Here is an 11,433-nt window from a genome sequence, read left to right as displayed (position 1 = left end):
TGGACTGCAAGCTACTCAAGAGCAGATTTGTGTTTTTTTCACTGATTAATCCCCTGGTATATAGGTGTGCAATAAATGTTTGTGTGAAAACTGTATTAATCATGTTTTTTTATTTATTTTTTTATTTTTTTGTCATCTGGGGCCTTGCTGAGACTGCCCTTCCCAGGGCTATCTGTTCCTAGAGATGGCAAATGTCTCTCCTTCTAGCCAATAAAAGCCCAAACCCTCCAATCACCTTCTTTATCAAACTTTCACAAGCCAAGGCAATATTGCTTTGCCCTAATGACCCCAGGGCCAGGTACCAAACAACTCAGGATAGCCACTACATCCCAAAGCCCACTGAAACTTTTCTATCCAATCTTAAATCTCTTAGCTTGGGGAGCCTGGGTGGCTCAGTCAGTTAAGCATCCAACTCAATTTTGGCTCAGGTCATGATCTCAGTGTCATGAGATGCAGCCCTGCATCAGGCTTGGCGGGGTATTGGGCACCGAGCCTGCTTGAGATTCTCTCTCTCCCTCTTCCTCTGTCCCTCCCCTCCCTCCCCCTCTCTAAAAAACAAAACCTCTTATGTGTACCCTGCCTCTGCTGTTCCTTCCTGCAAAAAACACAATAAAACCTCTCACCCATGCTTTCCCCTTGCTCCTGGCTCCTGACCCACCATAGTGCTCCCCTGTGTGGACGTAAACTTTGTGTATTTTATGTCTAGAATTGGTTTGTTATAAATATTCTATGCCTGTGGGCAAGAACTGGAAAGAAAAATGGGAAAATGAGAACTGAATTGGGGTGGAGGGTATACAGCTTTTATCAGACCTTTAGAGAATATCAGGTAGCACATTTTAAAGCCCATTGTGGACACAGAAGATGAAGAAGCCACCAGGAAAGTGGGGCTAGATGAGCAGAGATGAAAACGCTGTTCTCACCTGAATCTTGTTACCAAAGCGGCAGGGTTTTTGTTTTGTTTTGTTTTGTTTTGTTTCTACTCAATACCATTTGCCAAATAACGAAACAGTATTTGAGGGCAACGAGGTAATTTATTCAGTAACTAGAGAATAGAGAAGGGGAGCTTATGCTCTAAAGGTACCTTTTTCCTATTAGGTCTCCTGTCAGGGTTTTATGGGGTTAAGGTAATTAAAGGGGATGGTAAGCAACCGGACCTCAGAGCTTTTGAGGAGAGAGGAGACTTCTCAGAATGAGAGGGCCAATTCTTTTCTTCCCTTAAATGAGTGCAGTCAGATCTATCATGGCACTGGTAGCTGTGTTTTTTGTTACTCCTATTAGATGTCAATAATCCGGAGGTCACGTGGAGGGTTAGCAGAGCCGCTAAACCGGACCAAAGCGGTGGAAAACTGGGTCATGGGGGGGCTTGTTTGGAGTCTATGGCTTCTGGTATCTGGCCTTAATTTCTAGTGGCAAGCAGCGTCTGCAAGCAGGACTCGAAAATTGGGCTATGTGGCTTGTATGGAGCTTTTTAGAGACTCCCTGGTGACAACGTCTGGGCTTAGTTGTGGCACCCGGGCAGGCTGCACGATTATAGGCAGGCTCAGCTCAGCCTCGCTTCTTTAGAAGCCGGAACCCTCCAGAATCGTTTCTACGTTTTCCAGTCGGCGGTGAAAGCTCAGTACCCGGCCTTCCCGGAAGTTGTTGCGCAGTCGTGTCCGGGGCAGAGTGAGGTGGAGGAAGATTCCGGATGGGTCGCAGCCGCAGCCGCTCCCCACGGAGGGGTGAGTCCAGAGGGAATTTGGTCTGGGGCTTGGTCGGAGGCGCGTCCCCCCTCCTTCTTGTCTCCCCAAGTACGAACGCAGCGGAGAGAAAGGCCCTTTTCTCCTGAGGAGGAGAAGAGTGGGGCTGGATGGGGGCGGGGGGAACAAAGACCTGAGCCCTTTACTCTTCAGCCCTCCGGTTTGAAGGCGGTTTTCCTTCCTCTAAGTTAGAGTTTCGCGGACTCGTTGTCAGCCTCATACAATAACTTGTTATACTTGTGACTGAGGGATTTAGAATCAGACCACGGTTCCCTCACTTAATTTCTGGGTGGCCTTGTGCAAGTCATCCAGCCCTTCTGAGACCGAATTCCCATAATTAGACATTCGGGGTAGTACTACCTATCTTTAAAAAACTGATGTGAGAATTAATGTCATATTCCATAACACTCAGCATGTGGTAATGCCTAGTTCTTGAATGCTCGATGTTAGCTTCCTTCCCAGTTTATATAATTGGAAAATCGATATTTAGAATTTTGCGTCCAGGGAGCGCACCTCGTAATATCTTCTGGCACCCACCCCCATAAATGAGGCAGTGGGATGTAAAGAACCCAGGACTTCGATCAGGAGATCTGACTTAGACCCTCGGTTCTTCCTCCTCTGGTTAGTCTTTATCACCTTCCACTTGATTTTGTGAAAAGTTGAATGAGGCCGCGATTCGCATATGGCTCTTGAGCACTTAAAATGTGCTCAGTCCGAATTAGGAAGTGCTGGTTAAGTGTAGAATACACTCCAGATTTCCTATTAAATACCAAAAAAAAGTAATATCTCAATTTTCATATCGAGTACATGGTGAAATGATAATGATTGGGGTATATTGGGTCAAGTAACAATGTTAAAATTAATTCTACCTGTGTCTTTTTACTTTTTTAATGTGACTACTAGAAATGGCTGGCATTATATTTCCATGGGACGGCGCAGCTCTAGATATTTGAGGTAATTTGCCTCTGCAAAAAGATTTTGTGTGTTTGTATTAGAGCGCAGGCGGTCCCGGTCCACATCCCGTGAGCGAGAACGCAGGCGCCGAGAAAGGTCCCGGTCCCGGGAGAGAGATCGGCGAAGGAGCCGCTCTCGATCCCCGCACAGAAGACGCTCCAGGTGAGTGCAGGGAAAAAAACCTGAAGTTTTACCGCAAGTCCCAAAGAAACTAGTCGCTGCCCTTAATTTTGTTTTTATCACCTAAAAGAGATTTACAGTTTCATGAAATGAGGGGAACTTAAGCCCACCTTATTTTAAACCCAACATTTTCATTGGTAAATGGGGTTCATCACACTCTTTGCCGTAGAGTTGCCTTGAGGAAGAAATGAGAAATAATACATGAAAAACACTAGCGTGGTGCCTGGCAGGAGTAGGAAATAAGGGTTTTGTATTTTGGGGGTTTTTTGGTTTTGGTTTTCTTTCTTTCTTTTTTTTTTAAGATTTCATTTTTGTAAGTAATTTCTGTACCCAATTTGGGGCTCCAGCTCACAGTCCTGAGATCAAGAGTCACATGCTCCAGGGACTGAGCCAGCCAGGTGCCCCTGTTTTGTTTTTACTAACTTTTTGGTGATGAAGGTTTACTCAAATATGTAAACAAGATTGTGAGATCTTGAAAGAACCTTAGAAATTGACTCTTGATTCTTAATAAGTATCAACTGCTGTTTAAGTCAACTTTTTGTGTATTTGTAGTTGTTAGAAACTTTTCTTTTTCTGCCTTGCAAAAAATTTTTTTAGCCCTAGCTATACTAAGACTGATGATTACAGCAATAAATTATATTTCTGGTTTTTTGTTAACAGTCAGGGCCTAGGCAGAACCTTCTTCCTTGTTCTGCTATGTGGAATGCACTCCTGGTTCTTTGGAGCCTGGCTTTTGTTCAGCCTTTACCTTTTAGGAGCTCATGTATATATTTGTCAATCACCACGTCACCAGTTATGTCTCTGCTTCTGATATCTTTACTTATTAAATATTAGATCCCCAAGACGACATAGATCCACATCTCCTTCCCCTTCTCGAGTGAAAGAAAGAAGAGATGAGGAAAAGAAAGAAACAAAAGAAACAAAGAGCAAAGAACGCCAGATTACTGGTAATGTTATTAGATAAATAACTAGGAAAAATACAGCCTTGTTCTTATAACTTTAGTCATGATAAAATTATAAAAGTATAATTTGGGAACATTTAAATATTAAATTTTTTATAGTGTTCATATGGTTTTGAGATTTTATCATTGTACCTTAGTTGCTTGTTATCTGTGGTGCTCCTGATATAAGAAGGCCAGTTAAAAACATGAGAATATTCTATTTTGGAAGTACCTTCAAAACTAGTGTCGTATCTGATATTAAAAGTGGTCCTGCCCAAAGGCTCCAACCATGTCATTTTAAGCAGTCTCTTCTGAAGGAGGATGGAGAGCATATTCCCTCAGTGCATCTTAAGTTACATTGTGTCCAAACTGAAGAGGAATTTTTTCCAGTTTCCTAGTCCTTTAGCTAATTGTTTTGTGTGTTCTCTGCTGCTGAGGTGGAGTAACTTTTTTTTTTAAGATTTTATGTATTTTTTTTTTGAGAGAGAGATTCTCGCAAGCGAGAACATGAACAGAGAGGAGAGACGGGAGAGGCAGAAGCAGACTCCCCACTGAGCAGGGAGCCCGATGTGGGGCTCAATCCCAGGACCTGGGACCATGACCTCAGCCGAAGGCAGACACTTAACTGACTGAGCCACCCAGGCACCCTGGAGTAACTATTAATCTATTACCAGCTCTCTTTTTATATAGACATGTCGTTGTCCCCTGCCCCTGGGTACAAAAGTAGAGCCTTCCTATGAAACCTTTCCTAAGCTGAAATGGCATAAGGCAAAGAGTATCCCATGCTTTCTAAAAGTTTGTGGTACACCACTTTGCTTTTACAAAAGACCTACATTAGTACAGTAATTGCTTTTTTTCTTAAAAGGAAATATCCTCTTCACATTTCTTTTGGTTAGCAAAAAAAGTACTAATGTAGGTTTTTTTATTTATTTTAGAGAGAGAGAGTATGTGCATGAGCGAGCACAAGCGGGAAGTGGGAGAGGGAGAAAGAATCTGAAGCAGACTCCTCACTGAACACGGAGCCAGACATGGGGCTGGATCCCACAACTATGAGATCATGACCTGAGCCAAAGCCAAGAATTGGACGCTTAACCAACTAGGCCATCCAGGTGCCCCTAATGTAGGTCTTCTCTAAAAGCAAAGTGGTGTACCACAAACTTTGGGAAGGTGGGATGCCTATATATAAAATGATAGAGTTTTAAAAAAATATGTATTTTTGTGTTATTTTTTGCAGAGGAGGACTTAGAGGGCAAAACAGAGGAAGAAATAGAAATGATGAAATTAATGGGATTTGCCTCTTTTGACTCCACCAAAGTAAGTAAAACACATAGCCAGTTAAACATTCTGATTTGAATTAATCCATTATTACTGTCACATTTTTCCATATTCTTTTACTGTTGCTTATAATTTCTTCCATTCATACAAGTGTTTTTCCTTTAGAAGACATTAAGTATCTGTGTGAAGGGCATTGAGAGCACAGCAAGGAAGCACTGAGCTGCCATTAGAATTCAGGCAAACATGTTTGCCTCATGTTTAAGTTTGATCTTCAAGGTGATCAGATGAAGAAGAAGAAGATCATTTGAAGTAGAGGGAAGAACTCATGAAGATGCTATGTAGGCATGAAGGAGCATAGTGTATTGTGAGAATTTCAAATTCAGTGACTGGTAAAAGGGTGCTGATAGGCTGGTAGCTATGAATGAGGCTAGAAAGCGGGATAGGAAGCAAATTGTGGAAGCTTTTGATACTCTTAGACATACCAAGGAATTTAGAGTTAATTCTTTAGGTGTTGAGGAGAGGAAGCAATGATATGTGCATTTAGAAAGATGAGCCAGGACAACATGGAGGACAGATGGGAGACGGGTTAGATTGGAGGCAGGGAGAACTGCTGGGTCATGCAAGTGAAAGATGATGAAGGCCTGAACTGAAGCCAGAATATTGAGTCTACTCAGGAGCCAGAGTTGGTGGTGGTGGTTGTGGTAGTGGGAGTGAGAAGTCAGTGATGACTCCAAAGTGACAAGCTGAAAGACTGGGGGATAGGGTTAACCAAGAAAGGGTTCTGGGAAGGGAAAGTGCTATTAAACAAGAATGAAGTTCAGCTGCAGAGAACGATGACATCGGGTATCTGTATATACCTCATAGCTCAGAACGGGGAAGGATTGGAAAATGAATGCTGTCTAGCCTTGATCATAATACTGAAGAGAATAAGGAAGTGGGGGAGGAAAAAGAGGGAGGGTTTGTGGAGAGGAAGATGAAGAGAAGGGATTATAGGGAAGGAGGGGGGAAGGAGTAGAAAGACATAGGGAAATGTGATGGAAAGAGAAATGGGGGAGGGGAGATGGAGAGAGGATGTGGAAAGAGGAGAGAAGGGATAGAGAGAGGGAGCTAGTAAGAATAGAAGGAATAGTATGTGTGGAAGGAATATATATATATTTTCTTTGAGAATATGGTTTAAAAACATTCTCTAGAATCTTAAGTCCATGTGGTTTTGTAAATGGAAATTGAGATTTTTAAGAAAAATTGTCAAAAATAATCCACTTCCCCTAATCTTTGAATGGAATGGGCTAATCGTAGATGCTGTAAACGTTTCTTACTAATGGTTGTGATTATGTAGGGCTCACATGTTTATAAAATGACAGTGTATAACTCAAGAGGAATACTGAGGCATGACTGTTCTGAGGTAAGAAAATTATGAATTCTGGGGCACCTGGGTGGCTCAGTAGGTTAAGCATCTGCCTTCAGCCCAGGGTCCTGGGATTGAGCCCGCATCAGGCTCCCTGCTCAGCGGGGAGCCTGCTACTCCCTCTCCCTCTGCCTGCCACTCTGCCTGCTTGTTCTCTCTCACTCTCTCAAGTAAATAAATAAAATCTTAAAAAAAAAAAAAAAAAATTATAAGCTCTTGTTTTCACAAATGGTTATTTCCCATTTTGGAATTTAATGCAGTTTATGTATCAGTTTTTTTTCCTTGAGTACACCAAATCCTTATTTGTTTTTCCAAAGAGTATTTTATAAGTGAAATGGTTTATTAATATGTACACTGGGTGAACAAAAATATCTCCAAAGTAAAGCAACTATAATTTTGCTGTTTTTAGAAGAAAACAGGGAGGGAACCTATTAGAATTATTTTCTTGGGGTGAGGCTGGGGCAGCGGGTTTACTTTTGCCTGTTAAGTTTGAAATTCTGAGAATCAGATGTAAAAATGGAGCCATACTTTTAACTGTAGTCTATGCTGAAGGTGTTTGTTTATAAAGGAAAAAAATAGATAAGAATTCATAGATCCCATAAAAATTAAGGAGTACCATGAGAACAAATGATGTCAGTTGTTTTCTTAAGGACATCTACAAGGATGTTAATTTAATTTGTATGCAGTTGGCTTCATGGGCATCAGTTATTAAGCCTCTCAGTTCATTTGCTTTTCAGTAATATGTATCTTTTTTTTTTTAAAGATTTATTTATTTGAGAGAAAGAATGAGAGAGAGCACATGAGAGGGGGGAGGGTCAGAGGGAGAAACAGACTCCCTGCCGAGCAGGGAGCCTGATGTGGGACTCAATCCCAGGACTCCAGGATCATGACCTGAGCCGAAGGCAGTCGCTTAACCAACTGAGCCACCCAGGCGCCCTCAGTAATATGTATCTTGTGATATTTCATCATAGACCTTTTCATGTGCCAGTGTAGTCACTTATTTTGCCTTCCATTTTCACATTCTAGAATGTTTTAAAGTTTGGTTATGTTTATTAATGGATAATTTTCTATTTCAGCATGTAAATCAAAACAGGCTAATAATACACAAGTCTGCAGGTAGTTTTCAAAAACCAATAATCCTTTAGGAATTGAACTTATAAAATGGTTAACATCATTTACTTTTTTCCTAAGCCAGTCTTTCCAAATCATACCTACTTCCTATTCTTGGGAGGACAAAACTATACACCTCAAGTAATTTACCTAGTATTCTACTCTCCTCACCACACCCCCACAATGTAGTGAAAACAAGAATAGAAAAGTAAGACCAAATACATTTTTTTTTTAAGATTTATTTATTCATTTTTGGAGAGAGTGTGAGCAGGGAGAGGGGCAAAGGGAGAGAGAGAATCTCCAGCAGAACCGCTGAGCACAGAGCCCAACACAGGGCTCAATCCCACAACCCCCAGATCATGACCTGACATGAGTCAGAATCAGATACTTGACCAACTGAGCCACGCAGGTGCCCCCAAATACATTTATTTTAGCTCCACCTCAAATATGTATCTTACCTGTGCGTGACTTCAGGGCAGTGGATAAGAATCCTTTTTTTATCCTAACACAAATATCTAGTAAGTGTGCTATGCAGTTAGGGTATACTCCCATGAGTAATAATGGGGGAGGGAGGGAGGGAGGGAATTGGAGGTCACGTGTGTGTGTGTGTGAGAGAGAGAGAGAGAGATGGCATTAATCGGTGGTGTTCATACATTTAACAGTTATTTTCTGAGCACCTGCAAGTTCAGGGCCTAGGATGTGAGAATGCAAAGGTGACTCGCATCCATCTCCCTCCAACAAGAAGCTTTCAGTCTCAGGGGAGGTAACATGTATATACATCATGATAATGCAAGGTAGAAAATGGAAGGTATTATGAGGGAAGCACAGTTAACATTTTGTGGAAAGGTAGAGGGTGATTTTCTGGCAGCTGGACCACTTGAATTGGCCCTTGAATGATGGATAAGAACCAGATGGTTGGGGTTCTTGGATGGGGGTTGAGATGGCAATTTAGATATAAGAAACAGCAAATGATGAGTTAACTTGGCCAAATCAAAGGATCCATAAAGGAATTAGTGAAAAAGAGGGTAGATACCACATAAGAAAGGCTGATAAAAATGACACTTAACATTAGCATGTTACTCTGTATTCTGATTTTTTTTAAGATTTATTTAGAGAGGGGAGGTGGGAGGGGCAGAGGGAGAGGGAGAGAATCCCAAGTAGACCCCCAGCTGAGCGTGGAGTCCCATGCCGAGCTCCATCTTACGACCCTGAGATCATGGCCTGAGCCGAAACCAAGAGTGGTACACTCAATCGACCGAGCCACCCAGGCGCCCCTGTATTCTGATTCTTGATTTAAAAATCAAAATTTCAAGGCCTGTGCAAGAAATGAGATCTGAATGAATGGTGACTCTTCCAGCTGTGATTTGAGAAAGCTATGAGCTAAGGTCATAAGTTAAATTTTTCTAGAGAAAATATCCATAACTGGTATTTGGTTTCAAAGAATTCTTGGACCAAAAAAGGTTAGGCTCTGCTACCGTATTTCTCTGCATGCCTTGCACATAAATATATATACCATGAATGTTTGTTGGCTTGAATATTTGAATATGTTAGATTATGTATGTAAAAATGGGAACAGAGTTGTAATACATGGGAGTTCATGGAATATCATCAGTGTCTGAAAATTCTTTCATTGGGCTTCCTCATTCTTAAAGTTTTTTTTTGTTTTAATTTGACAGAGAGAGAGAGAGAGACAGTAGAGAAAGGGAACACAAGCAGGGGGAGTGGGAGAGGGAGAAGCAGGCTCCTCGCTGAGCAGGGAGCCCGACGCAGGGCTCGATCCTAGGACCCTGGGATCAGGACCTGAGCCGAAGACAGACATTTAACGACTGAGCCACCCAGGCACCTCTGGGCTTTCTCATTCTTTTTTTTTTTTTTTTTAAGTTTTTTATTGGGGCTTCCTCATTCTTAAATGGATTTTGCCATTTAAGTATGTCTGTAGGATCCAGCTCTTTGAGGCATTTAATATATCCTTTCCATTTTTTATATTTGTTTATTGCTTTTCTCTAGGGGAAAAAGGTGGATGGCTCTGTAAATGCCTATGCCATAAATGTGTCTCAGAAGAGGAAGTACAGGTATGCTTAGCCCCCATTATTATGTTTGAACTAATCATATAAATTAGGTGCTTGGGAAAGAATTTATTTATGAGATAGTTGTGTTTATAGGAAATGTAGCAGTTTCCATATAGTCCCTTGTTTTGACATTCTTTGCTTATATTTTGGTGTGTTAAAATAATTTCCAATTTACATGTGAACCACTATTATAGAGAAGGCTTAAATCTTTTAAAGCTCAACATTGTTCTTTCTTCAAAACAGCTTAATCTCAAATCTTTAGACTTTAATTTCATTATAATTATAGGTTTCAATTAAAGCCATCCTGTGAGTGATTGTGTAAGGATTTCAATTGTAAATATATTTTTCTGTTAAGTATATTAAGTATATTAAGGCATATTTTATTAATATCACAGAAAAAAAAACAATCCATACCTGAAATCTCACTGAATTCCTAATGAATTGAAAAGTCAAGACATCTTCAAACATGCCTTTCTCTCAACCTTTACTACTGATAAAAGACTAATATTCCAATTAAATTAGAATATGTATAATTTGATCTGAGAATTCTGTGAGGTAAGGTGAGGACCAGAATTATCTTTAACGGTCCTTTTTAAAATTATTTTCAAAGAAAGTTTTTTTTTTTAAGATTTTATTTATTTATTTGACAGAGAGAGAGACAGCAAGAGAGGGAACACAAGCAGGGGGAGTGGGAGAGGGAAAAGCAGGCTACCCGCCGGGCAGTGAGCCCGATGCAGGGCTCGATCCCAGGACGCTGGGATCATGACCTGAGCTGAAGGCAGATGCTTAACAACCGAGCCACCCAGGCACCCCTCAGAGAAAGTCTTAATGAGGAGAACTAGTACAATATGCAGTTGGATTTACTTGATGGGTACCTGTTTTGGAGTTCTTCTCTATTTCCTTATTATTACCTATAAATATGGACTTTCAGCTTTTTTTTTTTTTAAGTCTGTAGAATCTTTCCAAATAATTTTGAAAGTATATTTCCATACTTCTAGGTTATTTTGAAAGTGAAATAATATCCTTAATGTGCATTAAATAACCATGAATACTTTTTACCCTAGACTTTGCCAATTTAAAGATGATTTATATTATTATTATTATTTTATAAGAGGAGTCGGAATTTTTTTTTAATAAACAATGAGTTTTCTCTTCTCATCATAGGCAGTACATGAATCGAAAAGGCGGATTCAACAGACCTTTGGATTTCATTGCATGAGAATTGAAATGTTAAAGAATGATTTTTTTTTCCCTTACCTTGTTCAGAAGAGTGGATTTTGTATTTCATATTTAATATGCATTAAAAACAGGATCACAGTCCTTCCTCCTTGTAAAGTAAGAAAATTTTATTTATGATGTGTGCAGTTCACTTACCCTGACTCACAAAAAGGAAAGTTAAATACTGCATTTTTTTCTTTTAGGAAATATCATTTGGGGCAAGCATCAACCCTATTTTTGGTTCTTATTGTTGTGGAAGCTGTATATGTTTTCTTCTTGGATGCTTGTTAGGACTTTTTAAAACACATAAAAGTAATTTGGATGTAAGTTTCTCAAATAAAGCAATATTTCTACCCTTTTGTATTTGATAAATATTTGTATTGCTATGTAAAATTGTCCCCCTACACAGTTTTTTCCTACATAGATTTAGATTTCATTAGTAATTTACAAATAACTGGATTTTTGTATCTTCTGTGGTTTTTTTCCCCAATTATTTCCTCCATTTATTGTTTTTCCTCATTTTAAAAGCAATATATGCTTAT

At 40.1% G+C, this 11,433-nt stretch overlaps 1 protein-coding gene across 1 annotated transcript; it reads left to right on the top strand.

The window, feature by feature from the left end:
* The first annotated feature begins 1,579 nt into the window (after window positions 1-1,579).
* On the top strand, window positions 1,580-10,993 carry SNRNP27 (small nuclear ribonucleoprotein U4/U6.U5 subunit 27). The gene is made up of 6 exons (XM_027621634.2): window positions 1,580-1,721; window positions 2,735-2,855; window positions 3,708-3,820; window positions 5,049-5,128; window positions 9,612-9,676; window positions 10,838-10,993. Exons 1-6 carry the CDS (start codon window positions 1,688-1,690, stop codon window positions 10,890-10,892), a joined length of 468 nt encoding a protein of 155 aa, XP_027477435.1. The 5' UTR covers window positions 1,580-1,687; the 3' UTR covers window positions 10,893-10,993.
* The last annotated feature ends 440 nt before the right edge of the window (window positions 10,994-11,433 follow it).

The sequence above is a fragment of the Zalophus californianus genome, chromosome 8, assembly GCF_009762305.2.
Source record: "Zalophus californianus isolate mZalCal1 chromosome 8, mZalCal1.pri.v2, whole genome shotgun sequence".
Lineage (NCBI taxonomy): Eukaryota > Metazoa > Chordata > Mammalia > Carnivora > Otariidae > Zalophus > Zalophus californianus.
Note: the sequence above shows the minus strand (reverse complement) of the source record. Positions and strands in the feature narration are given on the sequence as shown.